At 35.5% G+C, this 22,428-nt stretch overlaps 1 protein-coding gene across 2 annotated transcripts in view; it reads left to right on the forward strand.

The window, feature by feature from the left end:
• Window positions 1–22,428, forward strand: part of BTBD9 (BTB domain containing 9) — a 114,429-nt gene that overhangs the window by 60,943 nt on the left and 31,058 nt on the right. For both annotated transcript variants that reach the window (XM_071428354.1, XM_071428364.1), the window contains exons 8-9: window positions 8,489–8,598; window positions 16,363–16,552. In XM_071428354.1, coding sequence (XP_071284455.1) covers window positions 8,489–8,598; window positions 16,363–16,552 — 300 coding nt within the window. The remainder of the gene's footprint in view (window positions 1–8,488; window positions 8,599–16,362; window positions 16,553–22,428) is intronic.

A 22,428-nucleotide genomic window follows, 5' to 3' on the forward strand; every position in this document is an offset into this window, starting at 1 on the left:
GCATTATTGTTGTCTTAAACACAGGCTCGTTACCTGTGCAGCATCAATTCACACACTGAGGAGGGTAATTTCTATTTTTTATTCTAGTTTGCTCCAGGTAGGGATCTGGGTGGTAATGCATAAAATACTGGCTCCCTGACCATCAAAACTTTACACTATTTATACATTTCAACAAACAAATGCATCAGCATTCATTGGTTAGCAATTACATAACTTTTGCATTAATTAGTACCCAAACCCCTATTTGTTAGTTATATTCCTCACTTCCCATGTTAATTATTCTGTAAGTAGTGTTCTTCCTTCCATTTGAGTCTGGAGTTCCTTCTGAGGTGGTAGTCAGTGTATCAATGGTTGCAATCTCCCACTGGATTAGTATCACCTAGAAGTAACCTATGTGCAGCTTAGTCAGTGTTGGGGAATTTTGGGCAGGTGAGAACTTCACTTTTTATTACACACTGAAAGAAATAAAGTTTGGAAGAAAAGCCTTACTTTTTTTTTTTTTTCTGGTTGCCATTTCTTCTCTTCTTCCATTGCACCCAAAATGATTTTAAGATTTATGAAATTAGATTTAAAACAGTTTAATATTTTTAGATGCTTAACCACAAGAGGAGAACTTCTTGAGTGGTTATTGTTCTTTGGTTAAGGAACCAATTGAAGAGATCTGAATTCAGTAGCTCAGTCAATGTATTTCTGTTTTCTGCAGATCTGCTCACAAGTGGTGTATTTCATAAACATGTCAAACAAGTTACTTTTGTTTTATAGGAGAACAAGAACTATATTTTAACAAAATAATAACATTTTCTTGGGGCTGTGGCACTCAGTGTGCCACTCCAGGCTGATGATAATGTTTCAGTGAATAAATATCCATTGTAATCAGTTTAATTGGTGCAATACTGCAGAGTGCTGTTCTGAATTAAACAGTTCTTACTGCTTAATAATCAGCAAGAGAAATGTGGCAAATGTTGTGTGATACATGTGGCTGTAACTCTATAATTAAAACAAATAACAAAAAAAAGTGAAGCAGTGAGAACAAGACATCAATATAGTAGTTGTCTGTCTTAAATGCTCTGTCTTTAACCATAATTCAGCTATTCTCACATGAACTTGAGTTTCTGGAGATTTTATTATTTGTGTACATATATTGGAAGTCACTACCCTTCCCTTTTGCCATCTCATTGCTGATGAGCTGTGTAGGAGTGTTTGTACAGGTTAATACAGACCACCTACTTGTAATCCAAATTTATGATCTTCTTTCACCATGTCATCAATTATTTTCAGTAAAACACAATTTGATTTTAAAAGAACTAGACCTATGAAGCTTACGAGATTGAATCTGCTGCAGTGTCTGTGTTTGATTAATAGGCCCATAAATAATATTTCTTTTGTCCTTTATTTTACAGCTCAGTTCAGGCCTGCAGTAGCTAAGAGTTGGGTCTTCAATATGCTGGAAAGTATAAGCAAGGAAATTTAGAGACACTGATTAACTGAGGTAGCAATGGTATATATGTATAGCAGATGATACTGCTAGTGGATATCATCTGAGTTTTTTTTCTTAAAAGACAGAACTTGGTGAATTTAGAAATAATTGGTTGATGCTTTCACTGTTCTGTCTCACATCAGACATTTGTTTCACAAACACTCTTTCATAGTATTTGATATATATTTCATGTGAATTTTAGTCTTCAATAATAATTTCTAAAATCCATCTAAAGAATGATCATAGTTTAAAAGTTTGGCTAAGCTGTGTGTTATCAGGAGCAGGTATTGCACACTTTATGTTAGAAAGGAGCACCAAAGCACTCAGAACTGACATTCCACTGCTTTGGATGGGACATTACTTGTAATTTTTTATTTTTAGTGGTTTTGTTCCTAAAAACATTGCTCCTAATGTTGAACAATTGAAGTTGATATTTCTTGTGGTACACTTACTGTTCGCTGGTGTTTGTAAATCCATAAATCACTGGTAGTACAGGGGTTTAATAATTGTATGATCATATCTTTAGTTAAAGAACCAAATCTTGTTCAGTTAACAAAGGCATTCTTTCCCCAGATCCAGCCCACACTTGAGTAGTAACACTACATGCTACACAAAATGTTTAAAATGTATGAGACATACTTTGCTTAATGAATTACCCCATATTTCAGCACTCCAAAACTGAGTAGCAGATTTGAAATTGAGCCAGCAATACTTTGCATCAATTTTCTAACCACCTGCAAGTATAAGAAGTTGTATCTGCAGGTACAAGTTTTCAAATCATAAAAATATTGATGAAAAATATATAATCAGTCATTTTAATGTTACCAATATTTAGCTGTTTTCATTTGAGTATTGTTTAGTAGTTTTCTAGTATAATTTTAACATAATGGATGCTAAGGTTTCTTGCATATATCCTTGGATGTATTTTTCTGTAGGTAAAATGTTATACTGTTTGGATAGGAGTGGTGGTTTATTTAGTCGTCGAGCATTTAGTTTATTTGTTTGTTGGTCAGTTTGTTAGGGCTTTTTTTACCTTAAACATTTAATTCTTCATGTGTATTTGTGACCCCCTTTTGAGGTCTTCTCTTATTCTCTTATGCCTGTGAGCTCAAATACCAGGAGTTACTGTGTTTCTGATTAGTAATGATTCATCCAAACAACACTTATATTAAAAGGATTCTTCAATAATTGCCTCCTTTTTTAAAATAATTTTCAGACTTTTTTTTTTAAATCCACCCTTCTTTACCACTGTCTGTCAGATTTTTGTGATGCCAGAGCTAAATACAAATTTTTGTATGTATCTTCATTACATTTTTATAGGATGAATTTCAAATTTCTTTTCTTTTTTAAGCACAGGTCAAAAGTATTGTTATTTCTTTGTTGAGCTACCTTGATGCGGATTGAAATCAATTAAATTCTTTTCCTTTCTTCTGTCCTTCCATCCTCCTCTCTTTTTTCTAATACTTTTCAGGTATTTCTTTCTCATATTTTTATAGTCTGATTCTAGTCGAGATCTAGACAGCATTTACTGAAGTGTCACTGGAGCAAGAAAGAAGTATTGCATGATAAATTCACAGACTGGTGGAGCAAGAGAAGCTGGGGAAAATGGCAAACATTCTCAGATTTCACTGAACAGCACTTTCCTGTATTTTCTTATCTTTTGTTTGATATGTTTAAAAATGTGAAAGCTTCAATGTATCTATATAATGAAGCTCAATTGATCCTAAGTCATAAAACCTCATGAGGATGTAGTGTGATTCAAAGAAAATTAGTTCTACTGAAGATGAGGCTCACTTTGGAAAGAATGTGGCTTCGTGTCACATCCGCCTGGAAGGTGTGCAGAGCCAGCTCGTGTCTGTTCTCTGAATCCCCCTGTCCAGTTTGTTTTAGAACTAGACTTTCTGAAGAACAATGCTTTCTTCTCTATTTAAAAACTATTTTTTTTCTATACAGTTAAACTTAATAGAGTCCCTTTTTATGTATTGAGTAGAGATGGCATAAAAATAAGTCAAGGTGATATTTAAGTTGTGCTTGGCTGCAAAGTCAAATCAGGAGTATGGTTTAAATATAGATTTCATGCCGTCCAAATCTTCATATCTTCTCATATTTTATTTTGTATTCTTATAGTGGAAGTCCATTATGAGAACAGGTGTGATTGCAGATTTCTGCTCATATCCAGATGGGTTCTAGGAAACTGAGCTGTTTTGGGTTGAGGTCTGACCCAAAATAAAACCAGGTGAACCAGGTTCAGATTGAGAACTTCATTGGAACTAGAGATGCATATAGTGTGAAGATGGAGGTTAAAGCCGGTTTACCCAAAACTGGGGGTTTTTTGTTTTAAAGAAATAAAAATGGGAAATCATTAGAAAAGAACAAAGCATTTGTAAACTTATTGTTCTTACAGATTATTATGTATGGAGTACACAACCTATTACCACATTGTGCAAGTCTTATGTTCCAAAGCACATCAGTGTTATTTGGTTATATCCTTTGAGAAGCACTGGTTGATTGGTTGACATGTTGCTTACATGTGGTACACAAACAATTACATGTCCTGTTTAAGTGTTGTATACCAATATTTTTAGTCACTTGAATGCCCCAGCATAAAATACCTGCATACACATTCTGGCACATTACAAAGGGAAATATCCTGTGTTTTCAAACTGCTTCACGTCAGTTGTATTTCCAAGGTGAAAATGTTTGTTACTGTCCAGGTTCTGTAGGTGTTAGATGTACTTTTTCTACTGGAGTTCAATGATTTTGTCTTGTGTAAGTGTTTTATTTAATTTGTCACAGTTGTTTTCAATATTTGCAGCAGGGATTTCCTCTGGTATAAAAATAGACTTTATTAGACTTGCCTGTCTAAGGGCAGGAAAACTTGTCTTCTGTCAAAAGACAGATATGTTTTCATGTTTGTTCTGGCTTAATTATTTATATTATGTATTTATTTGTGTCCACTGTTCTCCCACATGATTTAATGCTGGCAATAGATTTTTCTTCCTTGTTTTTTCTATCTTCTTGCCACAGGTTTGTTGATTCAGCTGTGTGAGTCTGAAGGATTATTCGTTTTAGGGAGCTGTCAATAAATGGAGTTTAAGCGGTGTTGAATAACACTGTTTCCTTTTCCACTGAAAAACAAACACAATGTCTTTTAATGCCCTTGTGTGTTGGGCTGTGCCTCATGCGTCTTAGTGGCAGTGATTGGAATGTGAATGTCAGTGGTTCTAAGCAGTTAGAAGAGGTATAAAGTCTGTAGTTAATTTTGGCACTGGTGTCTCATACCAAATGCTCCATAAAGGAAAATGAAATGCCAATTTCATGAGTGCATTTTGTACTGATTAGATTTAGTTCATTGAGTTTGCTGTTGCTATTCTAGGTTGCTTTGATAGTAACTGAAGAGTGGATATCAGTGCAAAATACCTGTTAATTTCCATTCCCTTCCCTTATTTAGTCTTCTGTCTCAATAGTCTCAAGGGATTGGAGTTTGTGCTTAATATATTTTAGTTTGTCTGTATCTTACTGCTGTTATTATAATGAAGGATTAAAATGACTCCTAGAGTATGCATATTTTCATGCTTTGACACATATTTCCTAAGCACTGTTGTGATGATGTAGGCAGCTGAGCTTTGGTGTTTGTGGTCCTTTGGGTATCCACAGCAGAATCAGTGGTGTGATCTGCAGCTGCTGTGATCTGAATTATATGTGTCAGCTTTACAGATGTAAAGAGCAGAAGTAAAACATAATTTAGTTGTTCAGATATGTAGTCACATCAGAGTACAAATATTGTAATTTCATATGAAGGAGAATAATTGCTCTTGGAAGAATGGGGGATAATGAGAGATGTTGCCATGTAGGTGCCTAATTAATCAGCCCAGGTCAAATTTCAGTCCTTTAAAATGCTACCAAGATCCAGTCGAACATGCTGTTTCCCTATAGTCAAAACAATTTTCTTGGTAGTGGGGGGAAAAAAAAACACCAACCAGATTTTTCTGATATTCCTGTTGTAAGGATTTTAAGGTCATGTGTAGCTTGACTCTATGTGGCTAGAGAAGTCTTTGACATATGAATGAAACTCTAGAGCACTTATATATTATCAGTATCCATTATTCTCAAAAAGGGCCAGAAAATAAAAGTAAGGGGGAAAATTTTCATGTTGCATTCCTGTTTACCTGCTAGGGAAGTCCGTTTAAACCCCACAAATTGATCAAGGTTTTTTTCTTTAAAGAATGATTCAGGGGTTTTTTTCTGTCTTCCAGTCTCATCAGTTGAGTCTAACATCCATAAACAGGGGAGCTAGTCTAGGCATTGGACTGTGATTCTTTTACTCTGCAATCACACAAAGATTCATAGATAACTTTGTGTCACGTGAACCTGCTTTGTTGCTGACAGGAATTTGAACAACTTCCAGTTGCTCTGAACAAACAATCAAGAAGTTTGATCTAATGATACAATTTTATAACACAAAAAATCTAAGTAAATTAGCTTTTAAAGCTAATTATGAAGCAGTTTCTTGTGTTCCTATTAATCTTGTTACTTTGTTTATTCTCTAAGCTCTTTAATGCAGGGAAGCGTAACTGAAGGGTGTCAAAGTACATCTCCATTAGTAACACTCTGGTGGTTTGACTGTGCGTTTTGTCCAAACAGCACGACTCAATCAATATCTTCCTTGCCTGGGAGAGTCAAGGGAGTGTCTATGGCAAGCCAGGCTCCATGTGCACTTGAAAATATTCCAGAATTATTCCTGTGTTTAATTGAATTCTGTGCTTCTGAGGCTGGAGGGAACAAGATCAGTTACCACTGTCAAATTTTGGACATTCCCTGTGTGTTTAGGGTTTGAACTGTGGTCGTGTGAAGCAGCATGGCGAGAGAGAAGAAGGGTCGGCCTTCTCGAGCGTCCCGGCAAGCTGGCCAGCACCACTTGCAGCTCGGGGGGCACTGTCCCACTCTTGGTCTTTGGGACTGTGCCTAAGGAGAGCACCCTGCCTTATAGCAGTGATGCTTCCTTGCAGGAGGACGAGCCGCCTCTGGCTACAACTGGCAGGAAATAAGAGAGCGCTCTCCAGTTGGGGCAAGTCCAGGTTTACTCAAGCTCCCAGGGAAGCCAGGAGAAGAGAACATGGGAGGGATTACAGCAACTTATAAAGGGAGAGGGTTACAGGGGAGGAGCCTGTCTTCGGGTGAATAGGAGTGCAGAGGGGAGTGGGGTACAGGAAATTGACATAAGGGAAATACCAATGATAACAACTTGGAGGAGGGGCCCCGGCCCCTGAACCAATCATTCCGTGCCCTAGACAGAAGTTTCCAGAGAAAAAGGTGGTGGCAGAGAGTGACTGGCAGGGCACTGGGGAGGGGTTTAGAAAAAGATACCTCCATCTCCAAAGAAAATCTCCAGAGAAACTGGGGAGGAACCAGAGTAACGGACAAGTACAGGGAGGGGAGGGAGAACCAGGGAAGAACCATTACAAAACATGGGGGGAACAGAACATACCAACACAACACAACAGTCGTGAGTTCATAAGAAAACGTCAGCTGGTTCACATGGGCAGGTCTGGGGAAACACCTCCTGTTTCCCTGCCTGTCAACCAAGAATCCTGCAATACTCTTCACAGGCACTTGGCACAGCTACAGCATAAGGGCTAAGTTCTGCTTTACTCTTAAAACACAGGTTCATCTTCTTCGTGAATAATAAATATTTTCTCCACTTTTGCAACTTTGGTTTTTCTATGTAGAATGACTTTCAGGACATTTGCTACTGTGATAATTGATTGATCTGTGCGTTAATATTAATTAGGCAATAGCATAGAATTCTTTGTTCCCAATTATGATTATTTAAATAATTTTTAAATGAAATTTGGAAACAGTAAATAGCTATGATGGTTGTTTTATTTTTTAAAAGAAAATCTTAGAAAATATACTGTGTATCTTCTCAACTTGATCTGATGAAGAACACAAGCCACAATGATGCTGTTGGTGAATGGCCAATATAATTATACCATGTAAATGAAAGACAGACTAAGATTCATACATTCTGATAGTTGATAATTGAAATGAGTTAAATTCATACAAAGCTTTCTGTAAGTGTGGCTAACCCATCTTGTGAAGTAATTGATATTTGGTTTAGGTAGTTTTCTGGTTGCTTGCTCAGCATTTGTTGAGAGGTGTACTATAGTCCTTTTGAGATTTTTCAAAATTTACAGTAAGAACTGTTGGATCTCTACAGAAAATGCAGGATCAGACTGAATCAAGGTTAGTGGTTGTTTATGGAAGGTGAAACCTCCAGGGTAATGCAGCAGGTGAATAGGTCACAATGTTTGAGAGCAGCTCTATTTGATTTGCAATTGAGGTGTGGAAATGTGAGTTATACCACCAGGCATGAAACCCAGAATAGCTTTGTTTCATAATATTTGAATGAGGTTTTTTTCATTATTAATAAAAGATACACCAACAGAGATTGATATCCTGTACATCCAGTGTTAGAATTAGAAACAGTCTTAATAAAATGGAATTGATTTTTGGCATTGGAAGAAAAGCCTGACTCCTTTTTTGCGTTCATCCTGGCTGTATGACATTTTTCACAGTGCTGAAAATTTGTTCATAAAAGGATGATTTTTACTGTTGTTCTTGTTGTTATTATTATTACTGTTATTATTAGTATTAGTATTTAAAACCTCCATGAACATGTATTTGCACTAACAGACCATTTCAGAAACAGAAGGTCCCTAATTTTGCTTTTCTTGGCAAATTAATCCAGAAACATTTTTAACAGATTCCACGTCTCTTTAAAGAATTTTTTTTCTTCTTAAATTGCACTGGAGCCAGCATGAAATGCTGGACTAGATGCAAACCTGCTATGAAATTGATATTCTTTTTTACTCCTTTTTCTTTTTTTTAAGCAATTACTCAGTTCTTATGGGTCTGCATGTTATAGTCTAACTGAATCAATTATATTTAAGTGCACAGAAGTTGGTCATGTTTAACTTGTGCTGTTTACCATTTTTTGTTTCCCTATAGGTATATTCGAATTGTTGGGACCCACAACACAGTGAACAAAGTTTTCCATATTGTGGCATTTGAATGCATGTTCACGAACAAATCCTTTACCCTTGAGAAAGGTCTGATAGGTAAGAGATAAAACCATTTTCCTTTCTTATGAACTGGTGTAAACACTTTTAAAGCTGGCCATTACTGCACTCTACTTCTGTTTCCATCCAGAAATCTCTAAATTGAGTTAAACAGTATTGTAAGCATAGAATTAATTGGCTAATCCTTACAACTTCCATGAAATTCCTGTACTCTGGATTAATTAATGATGCTGCGGGAATGCTGAAATTCAAATCAACCGCTGCTGACAAAGCCACTTGTAGCTGAGTCAGTCAGTGCTGGCAATGTGATTTTTCTTTGCCTGTCACAGTATGGTTGCTCATGCCTCCCAGTAGGTTAGCCTGAGTTCTTATACAAGAATGGACTAAGCACAGCTATTTATTGTAGTGATGATGGATTTGGACATTTAGGGCCTCTTATACAGCCTGGTTACAACTGCTGAAAGTAAACTCTCATGTGTTTATTTCCCCCCAAAGAGTCATAGACATGCTTAGCCATGGCAGAACATTATATCAGCTATGCTGCTGTTATTCTCAGAACATCATGCTGATGGAGCACTCTTAGCTCTGGGCAGCTTATACAGCACTGATTTAAGTACCTTTATGTTACTTAAGGTAAAATCCCCTAAAGATCAATGGTACTGAATGATCAAATGTGTCACAGAAAGATTTAATATTGATTTTTTTAAATCGTTAAAATGGGGTGGTTTCTGTGCTTTCTTCCATATAAACTCACAAAAGTCAGATCCTGAAGTTCATTGGAGAGAGAGTGTTGAGTAGTTGTCTAGGGCAGATTTCCCACAATTTATTACTTATGGCATAAAATCAAGAATTTCAGCAAAATTCTCAGAGTTCATGCTGGTTTTAAACATATATTTAAATTTTAAATATGTACCCATGACAGATGGAAGGGAAAACAGTTTTCAAAATAGGAGGAGAAGGAACATTTTTTAGTAAGACATATTCACTTCAAATTTTTCTCTCAGAAAGCTATAAATTTAGCTGTGAAAAACCAAGATCCAATTTCTCCAGCCTGTTCCCCATGCATTATACAAGGGCAAATCAAAAGCCTTCCCTTTGTTTTAGGCAGCGTGCAAGCAGCAATGCAATTGCTATTGACTTCAAAATAGAATAAGCAGTAAGGAAGAACCGTGTTAAAAGAAAGTATCTCCCTTCAGTAAGCTATTTAGCAGAGAAACAAAGTATCTCAGATTTGATAAAACCATTGAGCTGAATTTCATAGTTAGCACTGCCAGCCATGAGTTTTTAAAAACTTCATACAAAATCAGTTAGTGTGTACAAATATTTGTATGTATTTGATTTCAGATGATCAAACTTATTTAGTAAACACTCAATTTTGGACTTAAATAATTTTGAGTGTTAACACAAAGATTGTTTGATCATAAGTAGGCGAGGCAGTAAATCCATGCATGTTTGTGTAAGTGAACTTATACTGAAAGTGACTCATCTTTCATAGACTCAATTATTTTTACTGGTTGAGTGATCATTCTGGTGAGACAAACTGATATCTTTTATCATTTCTTAAGTTCCAAAGGTAATCTAAGGGATGGAGACTTTATATGGATTTATTAAAAATTCTCTGTTTGAGAGAATGGTTTTGTAGAATCTTACAGGTGAATAGCATTTGGCAGCATAATACTGAGGGTTTCTGGTGGTAATGGTGATTGTTAATCAAGGGCAGCTTTGCTGTTCTTCAGTGTGGGTCAGTCAAGATGTTATATGTGTAAGTCATTTCAAGTGATCAACAGGAAGGAAAGAGAGGGGCCTGTAGGTTTACACAGGTTTTTATATTTAAGGGATATTAGTCAATTCAATTGGTAGAAAGTTAAAAGTAAGAATTTGAGGAGCAGTTAATTGAAAGTGGGGTGTGGATAGTCTTCCAACTGTCAGTGAGGCACCAGCAGTTGTATACATGACCCTGCAGAGTTTCTGGTGAGAAAGATAGAAAATTGAAAGATCTGGGGACTAGTTGAGGCCAGTCCAGTTGTGAAATGGAGCATGGACACCTCTGACTGTCCATCAGAATTTTTGGCCATCAGTATTGCCTATTTAAAAACATTCTCAGCAACTTTGATCCAACAAAGAGATATTATATCTCTTCAATGCTTTTTTTCAGTGTGGTGATTACCATAAGGTGCTATATTGTATCGCTTCTGCAATCAAGCAGACTGCAAGTCCGAGGTCTACCTGTGTAAAAACTCAGTTTGAGTGCCAGTGGGTTGGCACAGATTGATTTTATTACTGTGTTGAGGATTTGTAATATTTGTTTCTGCTTCTGAAATGACCAGATAGGATAAAATTAATTGAAAGCAGTTAGGAAAAATCAACGAAATATAAGAAAGTGCAGTAATCAGAGCAGATTGCTTTTAAGCTTGACTGAGTAGAGAAACTTTCATCTTAAACCCTTGAAAAGCAGTTCATTGAGTTCATTGCTTATCCCATATGTTATTAAATGTGGTATTTATTAAATTAGCCTAGAAAAAACACAGCTGCTGTTTCTGTACTCTGTTTTATTTAAAAAATGAAGTATTGGTCAGCCCTAGAAGGCCATAAGGTCCTTTCAAAAAGACTTAGTGACCCCCTACTTCTACCAAAACAACACTAAAGATAAGATGTGAAGATTTGTCATTTGAAAACTCATTCCAAAGAAATGAGGCCTCTGAGGTATTTGGTTAGAGATGTTATAGAGACTTGAGAAATTATTTATTTAATTTTTGTGAAAGATACTCAACTTGATCAGAGAGCTGTGTATGTGAAGAGTGTAATTTATCAGATATATTACTACTGGTGCATAATATCTATGTGATGGCCATCACCATACAGTGAAGATTAGAAGGCTGGTAAACAAATAATAAAAATGAAGTGTTGCTTCATTATAACAACAATTTTATGTTGTTGTGTTTTTGTTTACAAGGTTTTACTGAAAAATTACTAATTTTACATATTACAATTAAAAGTCAATATGGAAGGTGATTTATACAGTTACTTTATACAATACTGGATGTGGTACTAACACAACACAATGGTAGCTGAGTAGCACTTTTGAAGCAAAAGTAGCAGAAAATGCTCTTCATAGCACTACCCAGTGTTTAAGTGTTGGTTTACAGTTTGTTGTCTTGTGAAATGAGGTGACAGAAAGGAATGTAATCATATGAAATTATTTCCCTAATGCAGATGTTAAGGTTGAGATGTATTTTTCTTTTTGGCATAGTATTATTTCTAAGTGTGTAAGTTAGCAGTTTTCCATATTAAATTCATGATATTAACATAACTCTTTTGTTTAAAAAGGATGCAAATATTCTTTAATCTGACAATCATAGTGCTTGCTTATAATGAACTTCTGCTTATGAAGTTGTGAATGGTCTTAAGCCATTACTATATAATCTAGAATTCAAAAGAAAAGATTATTTTCTCAAGTAAGAGATATACTGCTTTGGAAGCAGTACCTGGTGTCATGCAGTGTATTGTAAAATGTTCTAATCTGCCCAGTGGCAAAAAGTTACAAGAGTTAAAGAGCTGCTTCTGTGCAAGGCCTCTTTAGGTTTCTTGGAGTTTTTTCCATGCCTTAGTAGAGGAAAAAAATTCCTCTTTTCTGCCTCAAATGGAAAAAAAATCATAATCTCAGTGTCCTTTAATCAATACTCAGTGCTAAGGGGCAGTCAAGGATTATGTGGGCTCGACCAACCGTCTTTCTGATTTTGAGCCTGGTGAAGGGCATTGGGAGTGCAGTGTGGATGGTTTTTCCATGAAGCAGTGTTGGTCTGTGGTCTATCTCAGTCTATCAGGCTGTCTTGTAATGTGTACAATGCACATGAAAGAGAGAACAGTGAATAATGAGTGAAGAGCAGAAGATGGATGTAAAAACATTGGAATGTCCTTTGGTCACCCTCTGAGGAATGCTGTTCAGTTCTTAGGAATCATCATGAACCTTCATTTGTGTGCTGTTCAATGCCTTAGGAGAACTTGTTTAAAAAGGGATAAAATGATACAAATAAATATTCACTTGTCTTTTACTCTGGCAGTTATTTAGAAAAAGAAAAAGAACAAACAAAACTCAATGTGTAACAGGGAGAAACCAGTCATATCAGTTTCCTAGTGTGTGGTTCAGCTTCGTAAAAGATGACTTTGTCTCTCCCCAAGGAAGCAGTGAAAGATGCTGGGTTTTGTCTAGTTTATTGTTGACTCCACACAAAGCTATCATATTTTGTTTATTCCTTTTTGAAAAGGGTCACATTTTCCGAAACAATGCAGGCTTACCCAGCAGTATAATTCAGCTCTGCTGCAGACATAGCTTTAGGAAATTATGAAAAATTGAAGACAATCTAAGTACTGCAGGATTTTTTTCCCCTTTCTGCAAGAAAGGATAGCCACAAGGTTGGTTTTGAGAGAGATCTGTTCATGTGGTTCCAGTTCTTTTTTTTTTTTAATCCTTTTCTGTCTGTTTCCAGTGCCACAAGGAGGGATGCACACTTCCTAAAACAACTGATATTTCTGACAGCCCTCTGCAGACACAATGTTTAATGAAAGAGCCCTGTAGCAGCCAATTAGTTGACAATGAAAAGTATGGCCAATTCTAGTGACTTGAATGGTTTTGTTCTAATTTATTGGATTAGGAATCACAAACTGTAGCAAGTATCAAGTGAAAAATCAGCCTTCTCTGAAGTTTTTCTAATATAATTTCTGACAGTTGGACAAAAACACATATTAGTGGGGTTTTCTTTTCCAGCTAAATATGGCTTGCAGAAGGCTTTTCACTGAAACAGGTGAAGATACTGTTGATATTTGTTTGAAGTTGATATTTTTTTAGCTCTTGATTTCTTTGAATAATTTAATTGAAGATTCAAATTAAATATAATAATTTCATCAGCAAGTTTCAACTCAAGAAAATAAGAAAGAGTATGTTGAATGAAAGACAGGACATGTGGCTGTACTTTTAATTAACTGAAAAGTCTGTAGATTTCTTATTTTTTCTACCATGTAGCAAATAAACAAGGGCAAATTCATATATTGAATAAAGATTAGATTTAACAAATCTTTTGGCATGTGGAAAATAATGAGAGCAAAATGCCTTTTACCCCTTTAATTCTTTAATACAATATGATCAAACTCTGAAATAATCCTTGCATACTTAATTCTCTTTTTCTTTAGTCTCAGCTTTCTATTTTCCTACCAGCCAGGAAGGAAACTTTTGTCAGTTTAGTAGTTTTCAATTAGAGAAGGAATGCAATTTTATAGTTAAAAATTGAACTATTGGAAGATAAGCTTTTAACAGATATAATCATGAGAGGAAAATCACTCCTTCATACTAACTAAAATAAAATTATGCTGCTTCTAGTGTAATTGCTTGTTTATAGTTTTCTTCACAATGATAGTTTTGTGTCTTAAGAGAATTCCCTAAAATGAACAGTTTTGTTGCAATGATGACACATAAGCAAAGAACTTTTGACTATTGCCTAGAGTGCAGTATAAATATATTCAACAGTCCATAATGCTTTAAATTGATGCTTTCCTATAAAATAAGACTATGTAATAGATCTGCTGTCTCCATGTATGTTTATTTTCATAATTTCTTTAAGGTTTACTAATGGCTGGTTTTGTAAACCAGTACAAATACCCACTTTGTTCTGTTCCTTTCTGTGTTGCAAAAAGTTATTTGAGGATTTTCTTTCATATTCCCACCCACACACATTGTAATGAAGTCACAGTGGAAGGACAGAAAGCAAAAGCTGACCTGTCCAGAATGAGAGATAAAAGGAAGTAGTCTACACTCAGATATGGAAGCTACTTTGCAGCAGCAGCAATTACTTTTTTTTCAGAGTGCTTCAGGGGAAAAAAAAATTCTTGTGAAAAATTAGGTATGCTAAAAAGACAAAGAGAAACAAGCTTAAGGAGTGATAAATGACTGAGGCTACAACACACTTCTGGTACATTTTTATCTTGGAAGATCTCTTGCAGCATAAGACAAAGAGACAAGAAAGAAAGTTTTAATAACTGTTTGATGCTGCTGTCCTGTAACCTCAATCATCTTCTCCTTTTATTTGCTTACAGAATGTGTTTGCTTTGCTAACACATGGTCTTTCCTGTTCCATAAAAGCAAATCAGACTTTTCAGCCCAAAACTGTTGTATGAACAGTAGGAAAAAAAAATTGTATTTGTAATCTTCTCTTTTCTCTGACAACATGTAAGAGCTGGATAGCTGGTAGATTTAAAAAAGAAAAAGGAAACGAAAATAGAAACAAGACTGTTGGTTTTGACAGTTTCTGTTTGTAAATAAGTGACCTAAATGGAAGCGGATATTCTAATGGGAAGAAGAAAGACAACCAAAAGACTTGAAAATACAGAAGAGTCCCCATCAGATGGTACTTTTAATAAATTTATCATGCGTATATAAAAGATAATAAACATTCAAAATAGGGAGTGGCAGACCCCCTGGGGAAAAGGAACAGGATCACACTTTCTGCGCACTTCAATTAGTCGGAGTCACTTTCTAATTAGCTGTTGTAGGGAAGACCACAGAATTATGTTAAAACCACACCAAGACAATTTCTGTAAAGTTTTTAAGGAGTTTGCTTAATCAGGGTAACATCTTCTTAGGAAGATCATGGATTAGTGCAGAAATCTAAATGTGAGGAGCGGGATGATGCTCAGAGGGCACACAGGCCAAATATTGCACGAACTGAGCTGCACTACATTCAATTAATCACTTAGCTCAGAGTGTGTCTGGAATGTGCCATGGAGCCTCAATATAAGCATTGATTTTGACTCTTCTACTCATTTTCTTTTTTGCCAAGATTGGAATAGCTTCCTCTTCCTATTAAAAAAAAACAAACCAGCTCTATGTAAAAGATGCTTTAACGTTTATATAAAATGAATACACAAATAAGTTCCTTTGCTCCCAGGGAGGAGAGGAAGAAAAGGAAGTCTAGACAAATTTTAATTCAATGCCAGTACTCTTAGTTCGCAGTGTTAGGCTTTGCTTTATTGAGATTGTTCCCAGTGAAGTACTTCTAATGTCTAACACCTGCTCTCCCATAAGAATCTAGGAATTGTTGAGTGCCTCTTTTCAGTAATTGGGGAATCAGGAGATTTCTAGAATAGTGAAGTGGTGATTTTAGTAATTTTTTATGAGCAGACAGAGATGATAGTATATTTGGTAATGCAGTAGCTTTTCCAAAACTGGTTGTTTTTCCACTGCCTTGGATTACTGCTTTGCAATGATCTTACAGCTTCTTCCCATATGTTCTTTAAGGTGTTTTGGTTGGTTAGTGGCTTTCTTAAGATTATGCTTCTGACACCAATAGCACAGTGAAATCACAGAATTCTAGCTTTTCATGGAAAATTATCTCTTTTTTTGCATGCTGAAAACTCATACAGTTATCTCTGAAATTTCTCATAGCTATATTCTAGTCATTTTTTAATGTTATAGTAGAGGGAGGATTCGTCATGAAAATAGGAAGAAATTATTTCAAAATTTCTGAAGTTTTGCTGGACAAGATATTTTTTTCCCAATTGTGTTAAAAGAGTGCTTTCATATCACCAATACTGAAATCCATCTGTTAATTTACCAAGCTATTCTGGAATCAGTGGTATAAAAAGTATCTGTACCACTTGTTCATAGTTATTTTATGTGAGTTAAATTTCCTTCTGTTGATTGTATTTTTTTTTTTTTTTTTTTTTACCAGTTCTTCTCCAGCACTAAAGACCACTGGCATCTGAACTGTTTTCTGAATGTCTGTCTGTCATCTTTGTGTTTTTAATTTACAGTTCCCACTGAAAATGTGGCAACAATTGCAGACTGTGCCAGTGTGATTGAGGGTGTAAGCCGCAGTCGCAATGCCTTGTTGAATGGAGACACAAAGAACTACGATTGGGATTCTGGATACACGTGCCACCAGCTTGGGAGTGGAGCCATTGTGGTGCAGCTGGCACAGCCCTACATGATTGGATCAATACGGTAGGAGGATTTATTTTTCTCTAAATTAGGGGCCACGGTGAAATTTTTGCTGAGCAGTTATTTTCTTTAGAATGTATGACATTTGGAAATGACATTAATTAGGGGGCTAGTTTAGTAGTTGTCACTTGGCTTCTTACTTCAGTATAACAGGCATGTTAAAAATTAAATGTGTGAATTATATGTCAAGATACAGAGTGCAATTGCAGAAAATAATACTTTTCAGAGGCATAATAGTAGTAACAGTCAAATTATAAGATTAAAGTTATATACTTATTTTATAATAGAATTTAATTGCAGTCTCACTTATGGTTAAGTAGGTGCAGTTACTGTTATCCACTTAATTCTGAAAACAATTTCTTTGAAGAAAATCATCATGTCAAGTCAGCCCCGCTTCCTTTCTGCTATACAATTACTGCTAGTTTTTACTTAAAGATGGAGGGTGTAATAAAGGTATAGCAACCTGAATATTGATTTACAAGGCTGGATTTATGAATGTGTTTAGATTTGGATTGAAGTTCATTGGGCTGTTTCTACTGTAAATGTGTGTATACATATCAAGATGAAAATTTTGGCTGATGTAGAGACCTAGGAAATAGGAGAGCCGGATTTTTCACAGGTGAAAAGAAAAATATTCTTGCCAACCTCATATTCTCTGACTATTAATGTTTGGGATGTTTGTTTCATAAAATCAGGCATAGAAAACCTTGTCTTAATGGGATAATGGTCTTTGTAAATTTAGACTGTGCAGTCAGGGACTTAATTTGTATGCTCTGTGACAGAGAAATAAAGATTTCTGAAGTTCAGAGTACCAGTGATCAAAGGCTGAAATCCCAGGTGAGTATTGGCTTGCAAACAGAGACCATGTATGTAGATATGTATTTCTAGGAGCTCAGTGCCTTCCCCCTATTAAGAGCTGCCAAGTGAGATTTGAAAGCTCTTTTATAGCTGCCAATTTCTATTCTGTGTGGTTTGGTTTTGGCCCATGGCATTGTTATGATGGTTGTAAAACTCCAAAGAATTTGACATCAGCTATCCAGGCAAATCCCTAACCCAACAAAAGTAGTGTTTTGTGCATATGCAAGCTGTAGATGTTATGCATAATGCAAGTCCAGCATTGTTCTCACTGTGGGAAACAAGTTGAGTAAGTGTGGTTGGCAACTTTCCACACTCATTTGAGTTTGGTGTTGTTAATATTCTATTAAATTTTGCATTTCAAGTAGAAAAACAAGCAGTACTCAGATTTCTTTAAATAGGTACATGAAAATGTAATGCTATCATTTTCATGGCATTTTAAACTTAAGTAGCAGTTTTTAGCAGCAAGGCTTTGGCCATATAAAAGATGAAGAGAAGAATATGCTAACTGGAATGGATAGTTTCTCTGTCTTTCTATCGTACTGTTTTCTGATATGCTTCAATTGTTATCCTTCAATTATATATCCTTCAATTGATGCATTGTACCATCTTTTTCCAGTTAGTGAAAAAAACTGAATTCCTATAATAAATGCTATGCTATTGTTTATTCTTGTGCAGAAGATTTTTAATAAGTCTCTTTATTAAATGGTGTGTTAGGTGAATTAAACTTTTGGTTGCCAAGAAATGATAACTGTGTAATCAGCAAGTGTGTAGAGCAAATTAAAAAAATAACCCAAACATTACATAATTCAAAATTAATAGGCATTTAATGATTTATGTGGTATTGAATTGTACAGCTAGAGGTTCAGAATCTCATCTTTCTTTCTCAGTTTCCCTGCATGTATAGTACAACCAAGATTAATAGCTTGCTTTACAAAAATAACAGTAATAAAGATCAGAGTCTGGGGTATCTTCTCACAGAGGAGACTACCTGCATTGCCTAGAGACAGAAATGCTAGCAGCATGTCATTTTTCCTTTTTTTTGTGTACTGCCTAGAAGAACAAGGGTTTTGAGTTGCAGCCATGTCTATTGCAGGTCATAGGAAGCCAAGGGAAGCTGCCCCTTGGAGTGGGGAGGTGAAGTTTCACTCTGTGGCATCTACAGCCTTGGCAAGGGTCTGGAACATGTTCTATATTATGCAGTGCTAAAGATGATGACCGTGGTCTCTTTATTCAGCATCAGGAAATCTATGTTTTGTACAGAAATCAAATCATATATAAACATAGACAACAGCAAAAAGTCTTAGTATTTAATCTTTATGGAAGCAAGAAATTTTTTTTGTTAACAGAATGTCTGCCACAACTGATGGAACTGTAGTCACTGCCTGTTTTCCTGCTGTTTGCTTGTTTGAAAACTCCCTTGATCTCATGCTCCCACCAAATAGAAAAAAATTCCAGGAGCATTTGCTTTAGGCTGGCAGTACACCATGACTACAGAATGAATTAATTCTGCTGCCCTCAGAAACTGAGTCATTATACCCATGGGTTTGGATTTTAAGTGAATAATTAGGAATTAAAGTATGTATCTTTTTAGTTCAGAAACACAAGTGTGCCATTGAATATATTTATTTCAGAGGGGGTAAGTATTATATAAACCTTTGAAAAAAGGTAGTAGCTGCTTTTAGTCTATAGAAATGGGAATATCACTGGAGAGAGCCTCTAAGACATATGTTACCATGGCAACTAAATTCTGAGTATGGAAAAAAGACCAGAAGAACTATTGGTGTTCAGATATGCCTTAGAAATGCAGAGAGTTGAATGTTTCAAGAATATATATTGTATGCATGCTTTCTGCCAAAGTCATTCCAATGTCTAAGAATCTTAGCACCCTTCAGGTTGAAAGGGACTTGAGGAAGAAGGAATCTAGCATCAGGTTGTTTCTCAAAGGAGGGTCAGTTATGAAAAAAGACCATCCAAATCAAGGCTTTATGTACACAGGTCTTAAAATTTCCAAGGCAGAAAATTCCACAACTTCTCTGGGTAGCCTGTGATAAGCTGTTCTCAGACACTGGCAAGTGCTGCTAGGTTCCTCCCAGCCCCAAGCCTCCTTAGGCTGAACAAGCCAGCTTCCCCAGTCTGTCGCACAGGGTGTGTGCTTCAATATCATGAACATTTAGATGGTCCTCTGCTGGAATTGCTGAGATGTATCAATGTTCTATTTGGATCCAAAAAGGGATTCAGTATCCCAGGCATGATCTAAAAAGTGTCAGGTACAGAACAATGATCTCTTTCCATTGTTTTGCTGGCTCAGTTCCTGTTACTCCAGCTCCATAGGTTTGTAACCTTCACTGCTGAGAAGGCATGCAGGCAACTAATGACATCTGTTCATAGGTCAATACTATTTTCTAGTGGAGAAGACATGGAAAACATGGAGATTTCAATCCCTCCCTTTCAATCCAAACTATTCTATGATCCTATGGGGTTTTTTAAACAGTTGTTACTAAATATGGTCTTTTAGATTATGAAATTTTTAGAAATATTTATGAGGGTTTTTTTAATTAGTTCTCAGAACAGTTAACAGAGTAATTGTTAATTTAGGTATTTTTTCCACATAGTTGCCTGTCTGGACACAAAATATCTTTCTACTTTTAGTCCCTGAAAAGGCCCATATCAGTGGCAGAATGCTATAGTATTTAATTAGGAGCAGAAAGAAAGCAACTGATGTGTGTAACATAGTAAACATAATTTAATTTTTAAATGGCTAAAGTGAATATTGCAGCAGCTGCCGTATCACAATGACTTTCTCTCGAATTCTCCCTGCATTTATCTGGAATAGAAATATAGTACTATTATGCTACAGTCTTTGGCTGATTTTTCTTATCAGTTAAAAAAAAATAATTCTTAGAGTGTATGTGGTAGAGATGGAATTCTATGTCATAGTGATTTTCATATTAGAATAAATAGGAAGACAAAAAGTATGTCTTTAGAAAAGTACGAGAACTATGTATCCAACTTTAATCTTTCTGAAGACTTTAATGGTCATATGAAATTGATAGCTTTTTGTATTCAGAGTAATCCATAAATTAACAAACAGCATCAGTGAACTTGAATGTATTTTCTGTTTGCTTATACCATCATGATATACATCATCATCTTATGCTTTCTGATTTTCCATACCATTTCCACTTATGAAGCTTTTCTTTCTTTGCTGCTCATTTTCTGCGCTTGCCTGACTTGAGAGTAAAATCATGACTCAGAATGAATGATCATAGGAACACTTAGAAAATAGGCAGAAATTTTGTCTCCTTTATAGGATTTTTGTAGGAAGAAAGAAGGTTTCTTGCAGGATAACTACTGAAACATAAATATCTGCAGAAAATTGAAGGGGTTTATAGACAACCAGAGGCAAAAATGCAGCAACAATTGTATATAAAACCTCCTTCCATGTGGAAGAGTTTTCTTTCTTTTTCTCTTTCAAGATGTGTCGCTACTTCATGTTTTAATTTCTGTCGTTTAGGTTTCTACAAGTATGCAAGTGGTTTATGAACACAGTACTGTCAAATATTTATCTGTATGTTCTCTGTAGTGGCTTACAGTACTCAGGAAGCAGGTGTCATCCTGTCAGGTGCATGACTAATATTGTTTGGTTTTCTGCTAGCACCTTGAGTATATGTAGTTATATAGCAGTCTGAACTAAACAGTGACAATCTTTTTTACAGAAATTTAAAAATAAAAAGTAAGCACAGACAGCAGAAAATGTTTATAGAAATGCAGAACATTCAATCACAGGGCAACACATGACATTTAGGGACATAACTGTTTAAAAATACTGCAGCTTTTTTTTTTCCTGTAACAGGTAGCCAATATAATCATTTTCCTATGCCTGCAATGTGAAGTTTCATTTATATTTGAAAAGCTTTTATCTTATAAAGTAAGGCATTGTGGACAAGTGATGTAAACAGCAATGTCATATTAAATGATTCACAGGCTTAGGCTCCAGATACCCAAAACAGAAATATGTTTAAATCTCACAGTGTTGCAGGGTGTAAGCTGGATAAATCTTCACTCAATTTTTCTTTCTCAGTCCTGAGGGTGAGATACACTAATGAGCTAATTTAACTTTTTATTTCAATATGGAAAGTCCTAAGAACATGGGGGATTTTGCCATAAACAGATGCATTTCCAATGGGTATAGTTCTGACTTTTTAAGTGGAATATTCTCTTTCTGGTCATTTAATATTCATCTTAGCAAAACACCGCTTTGCTAAAAAAGTTCAGCATGGTAATTTGCCTGTAATGTGTCACAAAGATTATTGTGCCTGGCATAAAAAGTGGCCTTTGTGCTCAGTGTGCACTGGTGAATATTTTAGTTGTCACCTGAAATTTCAAGCAGAGTAAATTCCACCTAAGTTCTACTGTCAGTCTACATCCTGATTTTCTCCTAAAAAGCTACTAGAGAAGAAATAACTTCTTATTTTCCTTCAGAAGTATCAAAGAAACAGAAATCTACATTTAGCATTCATGCAAAGTCACTTTGGGAAAGATGCTGCTGACGTTAATTCACTCATTATTTGATTTATAATAATTCTAAACCATATGATTTTTAAACCTATTTAATGAGATTCGGTTGATTTGGAAGAGATCAATTATATATTTTTGAAAGGAACAAATGTGTCCTGTTAGACTTTTGCTTTAAAGCCAAGCCAGCTGTGTTTTAATTATGGTATTGTTGAAATTACAGTCGCCAGTGTGCTTCTGATATTCAAACTCTTGATCATAGCTTTGAAAACATGGATCAAGGAAACAGCAATGAGTCACCATGATAAAAAGGATTCTATCGAAAAGCATAATTAGCTACATTTTGATAGACTTTTTGAAGGAAAACAAATTTATTAATGGTTTTATTTTTCCTCTTTTTTTAATTTAGAAGACTTGGTTTAAATATTAATGTTAAATCAATTTAGGACCTGTTGATTAGTAGCAGTTACCAAAAAGAGGACTGTAATCAGTAAACTTCTTTTTTT

This window comes from Agelaius tricolor, unplaced genomic scaffold, assembly GCF_023055355.1.
Source record: "Agelaius tricolor isolate 1412-34295 unplaced genomic scaffold, bAgeTri1.0.p SCAF_1, whole genome shotgun sequence".
NCBI lineage: Eukaryota > Metazoa > Chordata > Aves > Passeriformes > Icteridae > Agelaius > Agelaius tricolor.